Source organism: Cynocephalus volans, chromosome 7 (genome assembly GCF_027409185.1).
Source record: "Cynocephalus volans isolate mCynVol1 chromosome 7, mCynVol1.pri, whole genome shotgun sequence".
NCBI classification, from domain to species: Eukaryota; Metazoa; Chordata; class Mammalia; order Dermoptera; family Cynocephalidae; genus Cynocephalus; species Cynocephalus volans.
In genome coordinates, this window is record NC_084466.1 from 140418265 (window position 1) to 140439823 (window position 21559).

Below are 21559 nucleotides of genomic sequence, written 5' to 3' on the forward strand. Positions count from 1 at the left end.
ATTTGATTTCTGTACCAGCCAGCTGCCAAAAAAACCCAAAAACAAACAAAAGTTTCTTATGGCTGGTCGGTATGCTAAATGGTTAGAGCGTGGTGCTAATAACACCAAGGGTTTGATCCTTGTGCTGGCCAGCCACCAAAAAACAAATCAAAAACCAAAACCAAACAAATCTCAAAATGATGCTAAATTAAGCTTTAGAGATAAAAATGAAACTTGAGCATAATTTATTGTTGCCCAGGGCACAATCGGTGTCATTTTGTTGATGGCTTCTAATTAAGACATAGCGGTCATCTGTCAGGTTAACAGTTACAGCTTCCAAAATACTGATCACTGCCAATGTGGTCTTCTTTTCAGATGCATGTATGCCAGTTTAAGGGCCCTTACACTGCATGTAGTTCCTTGTTGTTTGGAACTCAGAATAATGTGGAATGTTCCATGATATTTTATGATATCATTTATCTTCACCTAACTTCTATATTCTATATCTTCTAAGCTTCTTGGCCTGCCCATCTTCTAATACTCCTTGTCCTTATGCTTCATATTTATGTTTTGCTAAGTACTAATGGAAAAGAAGACCAAGTACATGAGGTGAAGGATTAAGAGGAAGTGATATGGTATAGTGGAAAGAGTCCTAGACAAGGAGAACTTGGATCACCTCTGATGCTAGGTGTGTGATCTCAGGCACATCTATTTATTAAGACTTCTTTCATTAGTTATCTAATCTAGAAAACAACAAATTTGGACTAGATGTTCTCTTAATTTTTCTTTCAAAACCTTAAAAGAATTTAAATGAAAAGGCAGATCCTTGACGTATTGGTAAAATGTTAATGGATACTACTTAATCTTTAATAACAGTTAAAGAAAACATGTTCCTTTGGTATTTAGGTCAAGCAGATCACCATTATCCAAGTGCCTCACTTGTACATCTACTTTTCCCTGTATGTAGACAGACCGTTAAGTCTATTTACAAACACTCCAATTTTAGCCTTTCATTATAGCATATTTCAGTCAATAGTATTTATAAAATATGTATGTACATGGTGTGATGCACGTATTTTCTTCCTATTTCATTGAAGGAGTGAATTTTTACACGGAGTGTCTGTGAATGACGTGGTAATGCTAGTAAACATCATTATTATGATTTTATAGCAACATATGACACTTGAGCATTGTAGCTTTAGAAAAGTCACTCAAGCACCTCTGAATATAGTTTCCTCTCATCTGTAAAATGTGATCTCTGAATCTAGGCTGAAATATTCCAAGAGAGCTCGCATGGAATTTATACAATAAGATCCTAGTTCATTGTGGGATAATTAAATCTTCTTTCATTAGGGCACTTAGAAAGTGCCATCTATATTACTTACTTAGTGCTACTCAATGCCAGGTTTATTTGTGGGTTTGGGTTTTTTTTCTCCATTTTTCTTGTCTTTTATCTATGCCTAATTTGACCTTCCAGATCTGTTGATTTCCATGTCAGTTATATATAAAATTTTGGCTATCATTTGAAAGTAGCTCCTCATGTCTTTTAGAGCTTAAAATGAATAAAAATTTCACTGGTTGATCTGAAGATGTGGCTTGTCATAGTTTATGCAGATCTAAGTTGTTTTCTAGAACTGTAAACACTGTCACAATTTTGTAGTAACTTTCATCAAGAAAAACTCTTAACTCAATAAACCAGCATTTGTTGTTATTTTTATTTAACCAAATATGCTGCTTTGAAATCTTAGCATATCTTTGATTATTGTTTTAAGTGTGGAATGATAGGCCTGGTACTTGAAAGTACAGCCATCTCTTTGCTTATTCTAGAGAAAGCTGTTAAAACTGCCAAGAATTTTGTTTGGAAAGACTTCATATAAGTAATAACTTTTCAAAAGATTGTTTTTACCATTCCCAGCCGAGGAATAACACAAACCAGATTGATTTGGAAGAGTTGTGATATGATGAAATAATTCAGACTCCATTTGTTGAGTAAACTGCCATTATGGGGACTACAAAGATTGCCCTATCCCCAAGCTTGCAAGGTGGTCAGTAGCTTCTGAGGTGGTGGGGTAGTGGTTTTTCTAAATAGCCTTATGGAGATATAATTCACATATCATACAATTTGCCCATTTAAAGTATACAATTCAATGGTTTTTAATATATTCACAGAATTATACAAATATCACCACAATCATTTAAAAACATTTTTATTACTCTAAAAAGAAACCTCTTTAGCAGCCACTTCTCATTTTCCCCCAGCCCTAGGCAACCACTAATCTACTTTCTGCCTCTATGGGTTTGCCTTTTCTGGACGTTTCATATAAGTGGAATCATACACTATGTGGTCCTTGGTGACTGGCTTCTTTCACCTATCGTAATGTTTCAAGGTTCATCCATGTTGTAGTTTGTGTCAGTACTTCATTTCTCTTTATTACCATATACCATCCCATTTTATGGGTGTACCACATTGTGTTCATCCATTAATCAGTTGATAGACAATTGGGTTGTTTCCACTTTTTGGCTAATATGAAAAATACTACTATAATAATAGCCAACAACTGGAAATAACCCAGAGGTCCTTCAGTGGGTGAATGATTAAAAATAGAATGGTACAACCATACCATGGAATAGTACTCAGCAATAAAAAGGAACAAACTGTTGATACACATAACGGCCTCCATAAATCTCCAGTGAATTATGTTGAGTGAAAAAGGCCAGTCCCCAAAGGTATATATTGCATGTTTTCATTTGCATAATATTTCTAAATGATAGAATTACAGAAATAGAGAACAGATTAGTGGTTGCTGCTGATTAAAGAAGGAGTGGAAGGGGGTGTTGTTAAAGGAATACTTAATGGTTATGGAAATAATCTCCTTGAGTGTATCACATTAGTGTCCTGGTTGTGACATTGTGATGTAGTTTTGCAAGGTGTTGCCATTGGGAGAAACTGGATAAAGGACATGCTATTTCCTACATACGATTACATCAAAATATAGTTTAAAAAAACTCAACTGGCTCTTTCAGCATCCTGCCTAAAAATCTCCTTAGCCAGATCCACATTTGTAAAGTATGTTTTGTCATTTTCGAGTTCACACATAGTAGTCAGTTTGTTCTGTCACCATGTAACATAGCCTTTTTTCTCGCCTCCAGTAGCAATCTCCTCACTGCCCTGATAGCCTCCCCACTGCCCAGTCCTAAAACCAATGTCACATGTTTTCACTTTTTGTTATTGCTGCACCTCACCTCTAGGCACCAACTTTCATTTGAGTTATCTGTTGCTGCATAGAAAAACAAAAACTCAAACTCAAAGTTTTGTGTCTTAAAACAGTTTATTATTTCTCATGATGCTGTGTGTTGGCTGAGTTGTGTTGGCTGCTTTTGCCTGGACTCATTCATGTTGCTATAGAGTATGTATCTGGTGAGGTCTGCTGGGACCCGGGCTTTCTTTGGACGACTGGGACTCTCCTCAAGATTTTTCATGATGGGCTTCTTCATGGCATGGCAGCTCCAAGACCCTCAAAGACCTAACCTTGGAAATTGTATAACATCAGTTATCCCATATTCTGTTAGTCAAAGCAATTCACAAGGCCAACCCAGATTCAAGGGGTAGGAAAATAGTCTCCACTTCTTAATGGGATAAGTTGCAAAGTTGCATTGCAAAGGGGCATGGGAGGAATTCTTGTGGCCGTCTTCGAAAACAATCTACCACAGAGCCCAAATCAAGAGTCCAGCTTATCTAGAGGCATCTAGCAGATACAACAGCCCGGGTGCAAGGGGTTCAAGTCAACAAGTGGAATCAGTATAGGCAAACCAGATCACAGGGTAGGCAAGCATGATACTAGCAGTGTTGGTGAGCTCAAATGACAGTAGGGGTATTTTACTCTGTTGTGTCACTGAACCAAGAGGTCATAGGAAGCCATGAAGCAGCAAGGTTGTGATTCCTTGGATGTAGAACTAACTTGTTTACTATTCACTTAAGATAATCACTTCAAATTTTGTGGTACTTGTGACCTATAGGTGTTTAGAAAGAATTTATAGAATATGGACTTTATAAACATTAGTGTTATATTTTAGAGGCTCAATCTTTTTTTTTTTTTCTTCTGAAGGTATACTTTAGAATATTGGAGCAGAGAGGACTTTATTTATGGTATAGTATTCCTTCCTACTTCCCTTTTCAAAAGTGCTTACTACACTTACCCAGGGTCTGTTTCTAGATCCTGTTTGTCAGTCTGTGAACACTTTAGGTTAATTTGATTATGAAACACATTACAAAACACATAGTATAAATACATGTCAGGTACTATTTAAATATATTAACAAAGTTATAAAATGTTACCTTTATTACTTTGGATTTTATGCATTTTTGTATTAGTAAATCTGAATGGATTTGGGGATATAGCTTTAATTTAATACACATGTCTAGTTTTTAGTTTAGTAGCCCAGATATTGTTTGTGGGTTTTTTTGTTTGTTTGTTTTTGTTTTACAAATTTCTCTTGTATCCTGTCTTACCTGTGAGCAAACTTTAAAAATTCTTTGAGAAGAGAACATAGCATACTATAAAATTCAGGGAGTGCCCTGAAAATTGTGGTATTTTCCTTTGACTGTGCTGGGATTGGATTGTTTTATTGGATTAATGTTTACATATGTATGTATTTAATTTGTTGGGGCTTTTCTTTTGCTTTTTTGCCTTTTTTTACTTTTTATTTTGAAGCTATTTCATCCTTACAAAAGATTTGCAAAAATAGTAAAAGAATTCCTGTTGATCCTTCACCCAGATTCCGTAAGTGATAATGTATTACATAATAATGTCTTAACCATATTTCAGTTATCAGTATCAGGAAATTAACATTGATGTAAATTCTGTTATCAAATTTATAGATTTTATTCAGATTTCACCATTGTCTCACTGCTTGTCCTTTTCCTGGTCCAGGATCCGATCCAAGATTATGTGTTGTGTTTAGTTGTCATGGCTCCTTAGTCTCCATCTTCTTTAATCTGGAACAATTCTTCGGTCTTTTTCTTTCATGACCTTGACATTTATTGAACAGTACTGGCTAGTTATTTTGTAGAATGATCCTCAATTTGGGGCAATCAATTAATTGATTCAGAAGAACAACCTTCTTAGCTCTATTTTCAAATTTTTTAATATACTGAAATATTGCAGAAATGATTCTTGTCTGTGAATAACATTTCTCGAGATTGGATGGCTAAAGGACTGGATAGAAAAGTAATCATTCTCATTATCTTTAAGTGGCCCTGTGGTTCTGTATTTAGAGTGTATGTATTATAGGTGTTTATTTTCAAAACTCAGACCAAAAAAATTGTGCTTTTAGTTGTGCATAGAATCAGAAACAGCACTTCATAATGTCTTCAGAGAGCTTGAAAATGCTTTTATCTTTCTCCAGTGGTGACATTGACATGTGTTTTATATGGGCACACATTGTGCTATCAGCAAAACCTTCTATCTAAAGTAAGAAGATAGTTGTAACATTATCTGAGACTGGCTACTTAAAATTCTCTTTATACTCAAGTTTCTCAATGCAAGTTGTAAACTCTTTGCAGGCATACAGAAACTTTTTTCCTCCGTCTGAGTACTTCTGGTCTCAATTTATTCATGCCCCTTATGCTACTAATTTGCTGGGCTAGACTCTGTAAGGACTTGCAAAATTTGATTTGCTACAGAAGTGCAGTCTTTAAAATATTCATATGTAGAGAAATATGTTGTTAACTGCAATAAACATTTCTTCAAAAAAGATCAAGGAATTATTTATTTTTATTGAAAGAAACAGTTGATTATATATATTTGTGGGGTACAGAGTTGACTATCAGTATTTGTGCACAATATGTGATCAAATCAGGATAGTTGGTATATTTGTTATTACAAAATATACTCATTCTTTGTGTCCATTAACCAGTTTCTCTCTAATTCCCCTCCCCTTCACCCCATCTAACAACCACAATTCTGTTTTCTCCTTATGAAAATTTTCAACGTATTTTTGTGTGTGTGGTTTCTTTTTTGTTTCTTTGTTTCTCATTCCCTTTTTTTCTTTAAGGAACTCAAACAACAGTAAAAAAACAAATCCAAGTACAAAATGGGCAAAGAAGCTGAATAGACATTTCTTAAAGGGAGACATACAAAAGGGCAATAGGTATTTGAAAAAATGCTCAACATCACTAATCATCAGGGAAATGCAAATCAAAACCACATTAAGATATTATTTCACCCCGGTTAGACTGGCTATTATCAAAAAGAGAATGACAAATGCTGGCAAGGATGTAGAGAAAGGAGAACCTTCTACACCATTGGTGAGACTTTACACCATTGTAAATTAGTACAGCCTTTATGGTAAACAGTATGGAGATTTCTCAAACAACTACCATATCATCCAGCAATCTCACTGCTGAGTATATACCCAAAGAAATGGAAATCATCATGTCAAAGGGAAACCTGCACTCCCATGGTTGTCGTAGCACTATTTACAATAGCCAAGATATGGAACCAGCTTAAATGTCCATCAGTGGACAACTAAAGAAAATGTGGTATGTATACACAATTGAATACTACTGAGCCATAAAAAAGAATGAAATTCTGCCATTCGCAGCAACATGGATGAACCTGGAGAAAATTATGTTTAAGGGAAATAAGTCAGGCACAGAAAGAGAAATAACTTATGTCCTCACTCTTATATGGGAGCTCAGAGAGAGAAAGAAATCATTTCTTATTCTCTTCTCTCTAGCACACATTAGTTATCACACACACACACACACCCACCCACCCACCCACCCACCCACCGACCCACCCACCCACCCCTTCTTTTTGTTTTTATCTGACCATAATTTCTGGGGCACTGTATTTCAAACTGTGGGTCACAGTCCATTAGTGGATCATGAATCAATTTTGATCAGCATTTTTTTTAAAAAATGGAATAGATTAAGATAGAAAATACCAGAATGTACCACATAGTGACTGTATCATGTCATGAATTTATTTGTTATATATTTTATGTATTTGTATGTGAATACACTATAAAATGTATTGTGGCTTGCCATTTTTTTAAAATTTGAAAGGCAGCGTTCTAGAGTGTTCCATCTATTTGTGTCTTGAACCTAATGTTCTTTAAACATACATGTTGGATAGCGGCTGCATAAATATTTGGATAAGATTTTTAAAACTAGAATTGTGTTTATGCTTGAGTATCTTGTTTCTAATCTGCCCAACCAAAGACTACATCAGAGGAACCCATAGTGTTGACAACAAGTTTTATAATATTTTAAAAAAATTTGTTCTTTACATTGAAAATGTTGCAAAGAACACTTTTAAAGACAATTTTTTTCCCTAATGGAGTTCATACTGGTTTGCACTGGTTTATATTGCTCTGAAGTACTAGGAAGCATGCCTGTGTGTATGTGGTATTAAAAGTAGGGTTGGTCAATTTTAATGAGAAAGCTCCCTGGGACTGAATTGTTTCAAATATCACCGGAAGCAGAAATATTTATGCTTAAGACGAGTTGTTCAGGGTTTACGAGGGGCTAGAATCTACCATGTATTTCCTTTAAAACATTCCTCCTTGGGAGGCTGTATACACAGGGATGATAGATACATGATGACTTCCCAGCTATTCTGAGCCAGGATGAAACCTTCCCAACACTCAGTGCTGCTGAATAACTGTAATTGGCATTTGAAAAGGTTGTGATTAAGATCGTGGGCTTCAGAGTTAAACAGACGTAAATTTAAATCCCTGTCCACCACTTGCTAGCTATTTGACCTGAGACAAGTTACTTCTCAGTGACTTTATTTCCTCATCTGTAAAATGGAGATAACACCTATCTTGTAGTATTATGAGGCATAAATGAACTAATGTATGTAAAGTCCTCAGCCCAGTGACTAGCATGTAAGAGCTCAGTAATGTGTGATTGTTTAAATGCTGTGATGACACCTCACTGAAGTAAGGAACAGGCCAGTACTCTGTACTACAATGCTTTCCTATGAAAAGATTACGTAGATGGAGATTTTTAGAATGTATTTTAAAGTTTTTTTTAGGCTAATAATCAGCAAAAGTTCCTGGAACATATTAACTAAGTGAAAATATCTCATGAGTTAACATTTCTACTTGGTGTATCTCTGCCTTATAAAGACTAGTACTGAAATCTGAACAATATTCATTAAATGCTTTTTTACAGTATTTTATTTAGTCTCTCAGAAGGTTTCATATTTTCTCTGTCCTTAACCTGAGTAAACTGTTAATTGACCACATTTTATGTTCTAAATCTACTCTAGACTGATCACTATGAGAAAAACTTTGCAGTTACCATTTGGTGCATTTTTATTCAGAGGCAATTTAGTTGTATTGACTGAACTGCTTTAAAATACTTTCTGGTACAGGAAATAGCTAAAGATAACTACAATATAAGCTTTACCCTGCTGCAGAGCTGATGACATACTTGTGTCATCAAGTGAAAACTAGCAATTTTGCTTTTTCCACTTTTATGGAAGAGCCTTTTATTAAATTCTTTTATGTTTAGATAACTGTAGATTCACATGTAGTTGTAAGAAGTAATATAGCGAGATCTGTGTACCCTTCACTCTTTTTCTCTCATTGATAATATCTTTTAAAACTATAGTATAATATCACAATCAGGATATTGACATTGATATGATTCACTGATCGTACTCAGATTTTCTCAGTTTTGCTCATATTCATTTATATGTGTGTATTTAATTCTATGTAATTTTATCACGTGTATGTTCATGTATTTGCCACCATAGTAAAAATACAGAATAGTTCCATCACTACAAGGATTCTTCATGTTGCCCTTTTATGACCACACCCACCTCTCACCTCCTGAGCACATCTCCCTCCTTCTTCAGTATATCCTTCCTTAACCCCTGGCAACCACTAATTTGTTACCCATTTCTGTAATGTTGTCATTTGAAGATTATTATATAAATGAAATCATGCAGTATATAATCTTTTGGGATTAGCTTTTTTCAACCCAGCATAATTCACTGAGGATTTATTCAAGCTGTTGTGTGTATCAATAATTCATTCCTTTTTACTACTAGGTAATATTCCATAGTATGGATATACCACAGTTTAATCAATCACCTGTTGAAGAATGTCTGGATTGTTTCCTTCCAGTCTTTGGCTGTTAGAAATAAAGCTTCTGTAAAGATTTGTATACAGATTTTTGTGTGAATGTGTTTTCCTTTCTCTGTGGTAAAAATGCCCAGGAGTTGGCAATTGCTGGGTCATACAGTAGTTGCATATTTGGTTTTTTTAAGAAAATGCCAAACCATTTGCCACAGTGGCTGTATCATTTACATTCCCATTGGCAATGTATGAGGGATCCAGTTTCTCTGCATCCTCTCCAGCATTTGGAGTTGTTGCTGTCTTTTATTTTAGGCATTCTGAAACTTGTGTAGTGATCTCTTAACTTACGGTGGTTTTAATTTATTTCCCTAATGACAAATGATCTTAAACATCTGTATTAGTCCGTTTGTGTTGCTGTAACAGAACTATCTGAGACTGGGTAATTTATAAGGAAAAGAGGTTTGTTTGGCTTACGATTCTGGGACAACTGCATCTGGCACAGGCCTCAGGCTGCTACTACTCATGGCGGAAAGCAGCAGGCAGCCAGTGGGTACAAGCAGATCACACAGTGAGAGGAAGCAAGAGAGAGGGGTGCCACGTCTTTTAAACAACCAGCTCTTGTGGGAACTAACAGAGCAAGAACTCGCTCATTAATTTTCCCTTCCCCAGGGAGAGCATTAATCCATTCATGAGGGATCTGCCCCCATGACTCAATCAGTTTCCAACACTGCCACATTGGGGATCAGACTTCCACATGAGTTTTGGAGGGGACAACACATCCAAACTCCATCAATATCTATGTGCCAATTTGCTGTGTATATATCCTTTCTGCTGAAATGTCTGTTTGAAACTGTTTGGTTCTTTTACTCTTGAGTTTAGAGAGTTTATTACGTGTTTTATATAATTAGCCCTTTATTGGGTATGTGGTTTACAAATATTTTCTCATGGTCTGTAGCTTGTCTTTTCATCTTCTTAACACAGTATCTTTCACAGACAAACATTTTAAATTTTGGTGAAGTCCAATTTATCAGTTTTCTTCTTATGGATCATGTTTTTGGTGTTAAGTTTAGGAACTCTTTAAAATCTCGCCCTAAATACTGAAGATTTTCTGAGTTTTTCCCTAAAAGTTTTCCAATTTTACATTTAAGCTTGTGATCTATTTTGAGTTTTTTAAAAATTGTAGTAAAATACATATAGCATAAAATTGACCATTTTAAAGTGTACAATTCAGTGGCATTAAGTATATTCACTATGATGGGCAGTCATCACTGCTGTCTAGATCCAGAACTTTTTCATCACTGCAAACAGCAACCCATCATCACCTGTTAAGCATTCACTCCCCATTTGTCCTTCCCCCTAATCCCTGGCAGCCACCAATTTGCTTTCTGTCTCCATGGATTTGCTAAGTTATTAGGTCATGGTAATCAATTCTCTGAACTTCTTAATTTTATCTGAGAAGTCTGTTATTAGAAATAAGTACAGTAACCTCACTGGTTGTTACTGTGTTTAAAAGATGAGAGCAGATATCTCCAGGCATTATCAGGAATTCATGACCCTAAGAAGAAGGTTGCCTTTGTCTATATCCTTCTGGATCTGTCTAGACAAGCGTTCTGCTATGAGTCTAAGGCTCTGAAAAATCATCTGCAGTTGCAGGTCCACAGAAACAACCCCCCCCCCCCCCCCGTTTTCTGTATAAATACTTAGAAAAAGAATTCTTGAATGTTTTACATTTAACTTCCCTTATTAAAATATTTCTCCCCACCAGGCGAATAAGCAACTGTATAAAGACCTTTTTGTAGTTAGTCATAATGGTTTTTCTGTTACCAAATCATTTATATAGTTGCATTTGAATGGAAGTCACTTCCTGTAAAGAAACTTGTTTGAAGCAAAGCCATCTTTACAATTTCTTTTTTGTTTGTTTCCTTTTCTTCCCTATTGTACATACCTCCTTGCGTTTTCTACACCCACTTCAAAAGAATAATGCTACACTAATCAGTTATCTCCATTTCTCTTGATTAAGGCTTATTCTATGTCACTTATTCTAAAAGTTGGAAGAAGTGTTCCTTTAGTTAGCAGTGCTGTTACTCTCTGCTGGGTCAGTGCTATTCAAAGTGTGGTCCAGGGTCCAGTGCCAGTCTGAAGACTATTACCAGTCTGTGACAAGTACAGAATATGACAGGAAACATTTATAAACTTTTATAGCAATTTTATGTTGCCATGACATCTAAATGCATTATTTTGTGTTTTACAAAAATATTGGTCCACAGCAGAGTGGAAAAAGTCTTTTGTCATAGGCAGTTTGAGAAGTGCTGAGCTAGATGACTACATCAACTTCTAACATTTGCTCACAGTTTGGGGAAGAGGGACTGCCCTGCTGTTCTAACTATAGTTGGTTAGGTGCTCAGATGCAGCAAGGCCCAGATGAACTTGTTTTCCTTGCATAAAATCAAGGATTTTCCTAAATATCAGTAATGATCATGATAATTAAGTGAATAATGGCTGTTTCATATAGCTTCTGAATAGTTTTTTATTGTCTCTTGCTTGGAGTTGAAGTAATATCTGCTAAAGTTATACTATACAGTTGGCCCTCTGTATCTGTGAGTTGGGAATGTTTGGAAAAAAGAAAATAAAAAATAATACAGAAAAGAAAACAATATAGTGTAGCAACTATTTACAGAGTACTCACATTATGTTAGGTATTATAAGTAATCTAGGGAAGATTTAAATTATATGGGAGGATGTGCATAGAGTATATGCAAATATTATGCCATTTTATATGAAGGACTTGAGCATTTGAAGATTTTGGCATCTCTGGCTGGAGGGTGGGTGAAAGGTCCTGGAATCAATACCCTGCAGATACCGAGGGACAACTGTATAGTCTGGCAATCTTAGTAATTCTTACATTTTCTTGAGGAAGTTGTTGAATCACTTGAAAAATTTTAAGTTGCATTTCTCTCATATGTTGGTAAATTACATTTACTATAGAATGTAGTGGTCATTAAATATGGCCAAAGTTTGGTCTAACATAAAAGCATCAGCAAGAGAGAAAAGAGAAGCTCAACTGACAGTACTCAACTAATTGTGAAAATTCAAGTGGCAGGTTATGACATCATCATGGTTGAACCATAAGTTTCCATTAGCTCTGAAAATATCAACTTCCAACTTAGCATCATAATCTAAGGTATTTTTACACAAATAAATTGTTCTAATATTTTTTGAGAAACTACTTTTTAAGGAAAGTTGCCACTGTTACTCTGAGAGCAAAATATAAAGAATTCTTCTTGACCCATGTAAAATTTGAATTTAAAAATGAATTTTATCATGTCTTCCTTTGTGTTTATTAATGCAGATAACAAGGGGAATCCACAGACTTGAAACATGAGTTCGGATGCCAGCCAAGGTGTGATCACTACTCCTCCTCCTCCCAGCATGCCTCACAAAGAGAGATATTTTGACCGCATCAATGAAAATGACCCAGAATATATTAGGGAGAGAAATATGTCTCCTGATCTACGACAGGACTTCAATATGATGGAGCAGAGGAAACGAGTTACTCAGATCCTTCAAAGTCCTGTGAGTTGAACTAATTAGAAGGCTATAATTTTTACTCCTCTGTGGAAACATTGTGCTATGGATTGATTGAATTGTGTCCCCCAGAGTTCATATATTAGAAGCTTAATTCTCACTGTTGAGGGTGGAAAGTTCTATTATGGTAATTGAAAGGTGGGGCCTTGAAGAGGTGGTTAGATTGTAGGATCATGCCATAGTGAATGGATTAATAATGGTGGTCAGGGGCATGGTTCTGGGGGCTATAAAAGGAGAGTACATGAGTCTCTCTGCTCTGTGATTTCTGCCATGTGAGACTCCTGGGTCACTGTCACCACCACCAAGGCCTTCATCAGCTAAATGTTCACTGCTTTGAACTTCCCAGTGTCCAAAACTGTCAGCAATAATTTTGTTTTCTTACAGATTACCCAGTTCCAGGTATTTTGTTATAAGCAACAGAAATGGACTAATACAGAAAATTGGTACCAGGAGTGGGGTGTTGCTTATAACAAATACTTGAAAATGTGGAAACAGCTTGGAACTGGGTGTTGAGGAGAGGCTGGAAGAATTTGGAGGAACAGCCTAGAAAAAGCTTAGATGCTGTTGAAAGTTTAGAAGACAAGAAAATCAGGGAAAGTTTGGAGTGTTTTAGAGACTAGTTAAATTAAATGGAGGTGACCAGAATGCTTGGGCAGTAAAGGTGATTCTGAGAAGATCTCAATGTAAATGAAAAAGGACTTATTGGAAACTGGGGCGAAGATCACCCTTGCTATGAAATAGAAAGGAACTCGGCTGCATTCTGTTCATGCCCAAAAGTTTTATGGAGCATGGAACTTCAAGGTACTGAATCAGGATATTTTGCAGAAGAAATTGCTAAGCAGCAAAGCATTCAAGAAGCTGCATGGCTACTGAATTATTAAGCCTATGCTGAATTATGGCAGAAAAGGCATGAGGTAAAGCCAGAACTTATAATTCAAAAGAAAGCAGAGGGCAAAAAATTAGAAAATGTTCAGCCTGGCCACAAAAGCAAGGGTGTAGCCCAGGGGTACTTTGCTAAGGAGATGAGTACAGAAGAAAGGGATTATCAGGAGAAGGGGAAAAAAAACCTTGAAAGCATTTCAGAGATCTTCGAGGCTGCATCTTCCAGGCCCAGAGGCCTAGAGAGACAGAATGTTCTTGGGGAACAGGCCCAAGGTGCCCTCCACAGACTCTCTGCCCAGGATGCTGCTCCCCACATCAGCACCACAGCTGCTTCGGCTGCTCCAGCCCTGACTAAATTGGCCCCAGGTGTGGCTGGACCAGCAGCTTTGGAAAATACATGCTGGAAGCTTGGCGGCGTCCACGTCATGTTAAGTCTGTAGGCTCGCAGAATGCCAGAGCTATGGAGGCTTCAGAACCTCCACCTTGATTTCAAAGGATGTATGAAAAGCCTGGAGGCCTAGGAAGAGATCTGTCACAGGGGCAAGGTCATTTCATAGAGCCTTCACTAGAGCAATGCCGAGTGGAAACGTGGGGTCAGAGTTGCAGCAGAAAAACCCCAGTAGTGCAGCCATGGGAGTGGGACCAACATGGAGACCCCAGAATCATAGATCTACCAGTGTGCAGTGAGTGCCAGCCTATGAGAGGTGAAGCATCACCTGAGTCCAGGGAAGCCATAGAAGCAGAGCTGCCCAAGGACTTGGGTACCTAACCACCACACTAGCAAAGAATGTGGAACAAGGAGTCAAGGAACATGATTCTTCAGCTTTGAAATTTAATGCTTGCCTTGCTGGGGTTTCAGACTTGCTTAGGACCTGTTACCCCTTTCTTTTGGCCTATTTCTCCCTTTTTGAATGGGAATATGTACCCTATGCTTGTCCCACCATTGTATCTGGAAGTAGATGTTTTGATTTCACAGATGGGACCTTGAGCCTTGGACTTCTGAGAGAAAACAAGTGAAGACTTTGGGATGGAATGAATGTATTTGCCTGTGAGAAGGATGTGAACTTTGGGGGCCACAGGTGGAATGCTGTGGATTGATTGAATTGTGTCCCCCAAAGTTCATATATTAGAAGCTTAATTCCCACTGTAACTGTTGAGGGTGGGAAATCCTGTTACGGTAATTGAAAGGTGGGGCCTTGAAGAGGTGATTAGATTGTAGGACTATGCTGTAGTGAATGGATTAATAATGGTTGTCTGGTGCATCGTTCTGAGGGCTTTAAAAGGAGAGCATGTGAGTCTCTCTCTGTGCTCTGCCATTTTCTGCCATGTGAGACCCCTGCATTGCTGTAAAGCCACCACCAAAGAAGACCCTCACCAGATGTGTTCTCTGGACTTTGAAATTCTCAGCCTCTGAAAATGTAAGCAATAAATTTCATTTTCTTACAAATTACTCAGTTTCATGTATTTTGTTATAAGCAACAGAAACAGTCTAATGCAGCTTGATATAATGAGGTAGGAGGCTTCTTCAACTATCTTCAGGTTAAAGGAGGGGTGGAGGAGGGGTGACCAGTTGCTCCCAATCTTTCAAAGGAGAAATGGACAACTAATTTATGTATTTGATTTGCAAAGCTTTAATAAGAAACTAGTGTTGTGTTTAGTTTAATTTTCTTTGTGTGCTTTCTGGGTATAATGCCCCATTAAAGGAAGACAAAAGATTTTACTGAATTCAAGGACACCCAATGAACATCTGTGAAGTAAAAGAAAAGCATGACTCAAGTCATAGGAACCAAGATATAAGTGAGGTACAGCCCATGCATGTGGACACTCAAGCAGCATACGAAGACTTAAGGTTTTTGAGGAAGGCTGTGATATGGCAGCCTAATGTCACATACACCTAATGTAGGCACACATATGTGTAAACACACTAAATTAAATTAAATGTAGATTATAAAATCAGCTTGAGCTGAAAATTCTGTCTGCATAGCAATTTCCAGACTTTGTGAATCATATTCAAGCGATTTGTTAGTTTTCTTGCAAACCCTTAGTGGAATTGCACAGGTCACATAAGTGATGGAAAATGAAAGAACAGCTTGATTTAATATGAAAAATGAATTCATAAGTTTATAATGAAGATCATGGGCCCCTTAAGGCAGAGTTCAACACACATAAACACGTGATGCCCAGGTTAGGGTTATATTAGGTTTCTAACTTATAAGCACCAAGGCATAAAGCTGCCTGAAGTGGCCCTGGTAAATCATTTTTGTTGTGCCTTTGTGAATATAATCACAAAGGTTGAGTCTAAAACCAAAGGGGAATTCCACTCTGAGTAATTTTCCCATACCAGTGGCCTTGAACACATTGAAGTACAAGTTATAAGAGCAATGTAAGCTTTAAGGAATTTTAAAAGTATGGTGCCCAGTTTGAAGAAACCCTTTCTGAATGGAAAGGAGATTAACCAGGGAAGTCATGATGAGAGAGTGAATGTTCAGTGTCTTACTTTTTGCAAACATGAGTTTCTGTGTTTATGAATACTTGAAGGGCACATTAGTTATTTGAATCAAAATAGATTTATTTCCTTCTCTAAAGAAACCTCACTTTCAAGAACTAACTTATTAACCACATGATTATAGTAATAGATAGTATAAAGTAATTGAAAGGATGACATAAGTTCAGGTTTTGTTCAAGGCTGCTAAATATTGAGATTTCTTTAGGAAGTGCCCCAAAGAGGACCATTTAATTCTAATGGTAAAGTTTAAATGGAAAAAGTACTAAACTATGTTTCTATGCCAGAGTTTTTGTTTTATAGTTTCCTCATTAAATTCTTTAATTTTTTTATACTTATATGTTTTCATTTGTAAATTGTCTTAAAAATATCAATTTTACTTATACCTTGGGGAATTTAATAAAATAATGGGAAAAGGCAGACATATAGTCATTACCTGTTCACTTAACAAGAATGTTCATTTTCTGACTAGAGAGGAACAAAGAAGGCTGAGGTTTAAAAGAACTGTGGATTGATAATTTTTTTTCCCCTAGATCTTTGCTAGTGAATTTAAAATCTGGTTTTTGAAAGATTTGGAAAAATGTATAAATTTTGTCTTCCTACCATATTTTAGGTCAGTGGTTTTCAAGTTTCTTTTAATGCAAAAGAAACTTTTTACCGAAGGAAGTAATACTTGGTGACCTGTATTAGTTATCTGTTGCTAAATGACAGATTACCCAAAACTTGACAGCTTAAGATAGCACAAATTTATTGTCTCACCGTTTCTGTAGGTTAGGAATACAGGATCAGCTTAGCTGAGTGTTTCTGGCTCAGATTCCCTCATGAAGTTGCTGTCAGTACATCAGCCAGGGTTGCTGTCATCTGAAGGCTTGACTGGGGCTGGAAGATACACTCTTAAAATGGATCATTCATATGGCTGTTGGCAAAGGCCACAGTTTCTTGCAACATGGACCTTTCTCTAAGGCTGTTTAGTGTTCTCCTCCAGAGCAAGTATCCAAGAGAGAGGAGCCTGCAATATTTTCTGTGACCTAATCTCAGACATCACACACTGTCACTTCCACCGTATTTATTACTTAAAAATGAGTCACAAAGTTGAGCCCATACTCAAGGGGAGAGGAATTAAACTCTACTTTTTGAGGTCAGAATTGTCCATTCTCTGGTTACAATTTAGTTTAAAAGCACCACAATCTGCCTGTTAGCCACAATTTGTTTTTCATCCTCCACATGCAAAATATACACACCTCCTAATATCCCCTAAAAATCATCCCATTACAACAGTCACTTGAATTCAGAATCTTATTATCTAAATTTGGTCAAGCTATAGATGATTCTCCTCAGGGTATAGTTTCTTAAGGACAGCTCTCAAGTATATATAGCTCCATTCAATCTATTGACCTGTGAACTAAAGAGACAAGTTATCTGTTTCCCACACACCCAGGTGAAACAGCATAAGATAACTGCTGTAGACATTCCTATTCAAAATGGAGAAAATAGAGTGATACAAAGGAGTCACTGGTCCAAAGCAATTGTGGAATTCATCTAGGCAAGTATTTGGAACTTCCTTGATGAGGACTCAGTCCTATTACTTACCAGGAGTGACTCTCCATGGTTCTTGGCTCTGCCCTCTGGGTTCTTGGTTCTACTATCTGAATCATCCTTACTTCATTTAAATGTAGCCCGTGTTTGCAACTATGTGTTTTTCTCTCCTGCTTCCTTCTTATAGAAGTTTTGAGAGTCCAAAGACCTCTTTTCCTTTTGTACCGTTTTTGTTCCTTTTAGCCCAAGCTTGTAGTTTTTCTGCCAACGTAATTCTTTTAAAATTTTCGTGGGTCTCCTTTGAATATTGGAGTTTACTCTGTTAGACAAAATCCATAACCAATAAAGATTAACATCAAAGATATTACTAATTTATTTCTGTAAATAACAAATTTGTAAGCTCTCTATTTAAAATTATCAGTTCATTTGGGAAGAAAGGAAATCAGGAGAGAAACTAATAAAAGCGAAGTATAATACTTTTTTTTTATTAAGTGCCTACTATGTGCCAGGCACCTATTATGTATGTATCTTTAATCCTCAAAGCAACTTAGTCAAAGAAGTACTAATATCACTAGTTTACAGGTAAACTGAAACTTTAAGACACTAAATAACTTGCCTAAGGTTTTACCATGTAGTTAAATGGTGGAGTCAGAATTTAAACTCTAAAGCTCACATCCTTAACCACTAGGCTGTACCACTTAGGGCATTCAATAACAAAAATATATATTTATTCTATTGATCTTCAAATTCTGTTGCTCAAGTTAATTCAACCCAACCCAAGAAGAGTTTCCAGTCAGAAGGCATATTGGTATAAATGTAAATTTGTGAATTTGGATCACAAAAATAGCATCTTTATTGCCTTGAACTGAGAAAATAAAAGAACAAAGAATCTTGTTCTGACCCCTAAGTATTACTTATTTTTAGGAATTTCACAGCCTTTTGTAATATTTAAATTTTTTGAAAGTATTTGTCTTAGAAATCAAATGCCAGTGGGTAAACTAGTTTAGCTTGAGATTTTATTAATGCTGTAGAGAGAACCCACAAGTTCTCTTTGACTGATGTACTCCTCATATATAATGTGTATGGAAACCCTGTATTGTAATTTACTCCCTTTTCTCAAAATGAAGTGTCCAGCACAAACTGGAATTAAGTGATGCCTCAAAGTTAAATAAACGTATAAGTAGAAAAACTAACAGCACATTGAACACATAGGTATTTAGTAAATTCTGAATGCGTGGAGGGATGGATATATGAATAGCTGGGTGGGTTTTGAGTCATTAAACACTTGAATGTCATCCAACAAGCTCCTACTGAACTTGCCTGCTTAATATGGAAAAAAATTGGTAGGCTTCTTAAGCCTTACCACCATAGAAAGCAATTTAGACTGGTTAACACAAGTGTGCAATGTTATCCTGAAAAATAGGACAACAGCAGTGTGTGTAGGTGGTGGTAGCTCAGGCATATGACATACTTATATTTTTTAATAGGGCTACATCTAATGCTACAAGCTTATTTTGATGATAGGAGAAACTTCAAAGCCAGGTACATTTTAGTCTATCACTGGAATTAAGGCCTAGATGTTAACAGGGTGCCTTAATTAGAATAATTTGTCAAAATCACTGTGATCTTTCTGGTCACTCTGAAAGTTTAAGATGCAAGTGTTCTTTATTAAATTTGTTTACATTTTAATTGTGTACCAGCTTCAAGAAAAAATATTATCTGAACCTTTAGCTTCATGTTAATTAAGACTTAGATACAGGAGAAAGACCATCCAGAAGAAAACTTAGGGTTTTTTTCCTCCTTCCAACAGGGCCAGTGGTAATCTATGGCAAATGAATACATGTCTTAATGGAGAATTTCTAATTAGCTTGTTATACTCCTAATTCCACTTTAGGAAAGATCTAATAATATAATTGTAGGGTTCCTTGGGAGCAGCAAGTCTGTAATATTTTTTTTTTCCTCTTTGTCCCGATTTTCCTCTTTAGTAAGTTATTATGAAGTAGAACATCTAGATTGTGGGTATTTAAAATCCACCTCTAATGTTTGATATTCAGTAGTATTCTGTTACCTGAGTTTCCTAGGTGATTTTTTTTTTTTTTTTTTAGCATTTAACTGAAATAATTGTGTCAGGTCAGTTTCTTTTAACAAATGTGTCTTTACTGTATCTTAAATATTTTATCTATTGCCACTTTCTCCCAAAAGTTCTGATCGTGGATACAGAGCCTTAAGATCTGTTATCTCAAGTAGTTAATTCTACTTTTGGTTTATAGTAGGCATGAATATGTGTGTGCTTAAAGTATACTCTTAGCCTACATGAATCTCAAGTCTCTGAATCTTTCATATTGTTAGAAGTTTGTTCATACCTTATATTTTCTAAGTTTATAGTCTCATTCCCTCAACTTTGACAGGAAATGTATAAAATAAAAGGGTGTGAGATTCAGATAAGGCTTTTAAGGCACCCTCTTTCTAACTTATTTTGTTTTTCACAGTGATTTTTTAAAAAATCTATATATTAATATTATTTTTTTACATTCTGAGATGTTGCAGAACAGTTGGGGGGTGGGAGGAGATGGGAATGGGGAAACAAATAGGATGGGAGAAGGAGGAAGGGGAGCCTAGTTGAGGCCTGTGGCACACCCCTCATCCCTTCAGGGGAGACCAGGATTTCACAGTGATTTTTTTCCCCGTACTTTTTTGACCTGTGTTTTATGAGAGAACTATCCAAATTATAATGCTCTGGGGACAAACTAAGTTTTCAAGTAGGATTTTGTTTGAGTTAAAGGATTAAATGACTTTTAAAAATTTATAACATTCAGTGAAGATGAACTTCTTATTTAAAAAAATTAATTTCAACCAATAGGTGATGGGTAGGTCTAATTATGCGGCAAACTTTCTCATTCAAGTGATAGACTGGTAAGACTGATTTCTAGCTAATAACCTACAGAATTGATCTTGGCTGTCATTAACTCAGTCAAGATTGAGATCAGATTCTTCTCTCTCTCTTTATATCTAAGAAAATAGAAAAGAAACTCTAACTTACTATTTTATTAATTGAGCACTGAACTAGACACTCAGGGAGAATCTAGAAATGTGAAAGACACAGTCCCAGTCATCACATATGGTATAGTAGAGTGGGAAAAATAGGTAAACAATCACAATCATATGATAGGTACCCTGAGTGTAGTGTAGGGAAATGTTAAAAGGGTTTAAAGTGGGGTGTGGAAGAGAAGAAATATGGAGATCCCTCCTAACTGGGGTGATTAGGAGGAACTTCAAAAGGTGGCATTTTAGATGAGTGTTGAAAAAACAAAACAAGCAAAAAACAAAAAGAAAACAACCAAAAAACAAAAACAACAAAAAAAGATGTGTTGAATAAAGGATAAGAATTTATTAGGAAGAGGAACAGTGGAAGCCAGTACTTCCATCAGATGAAACGGAGTGAGCAGATAGAGGAGAGAGAACCTCAGGCTGAGAATAAGGAAGGATAGAGAAGTACAAGTTATGATCAGGGAATGCTGAGTAAACCTCGTAGGCGAGACCAGAGCATGAGGTAGTGATGAATTTTTAGATGAATCTAAAAACTTACGTAGCAGATTATTAGAGATCCTGGATTATCAAGCTATTTTAACCTGAGTTAGGGGTCAGCACATTTTCTCATCATTTCCAGGTTTAATTTGTTTATACAAAGTTTTTTTTTATACATGCATATGAGTGTACTTCAAAAAGGTAGTGGAAAAATAGAATTAAAAGATAATATGAATCTTCCCATGAAGTTCTTGAAGACCTCTTGTATTTGTAAACAGTGCTTGTTTGGGGTCTTGGTCTAAGTCGTTGCTTCACCCACCACTTACTAGCTCTGTGACATTAGGAAACTTAATGTGAGCTTCAGTTTCTTGGTGGTAAAATGGGGGAAGTACCTCACGCAGTTATTGTGACAATTACATAACATAAAAGCATGTAGTGCAGGGCCTAGCACTAAGT

General features: G+C 36.3%; 1 protein-coding gene across 2 annotated transcripts in view; it reads left to right on the forward strand.

The window, feature by feature from the left end:
* Window positions 1–21559, forward strand: part of ADD3 (adducin 3) — a 124343-nt gene that overhangs the window by 81353 nt on the left and 21431 nt on the right. For both annotated transcript variants that reach the window (XM_063101847.1, XM_063101846.1), the window contains exon 2: window positions 12422–12645. In XM_063101847.1, coding sequence (XP_062957917.1) covers window positions 12451–12645 — 195 coding nt within the window. In that variant the 5' untranslated portion in view covers window positions 12422–12450. The remainder of the gene's footprint in view (window positions 1–12421; window positions 12646–21559) is intronic.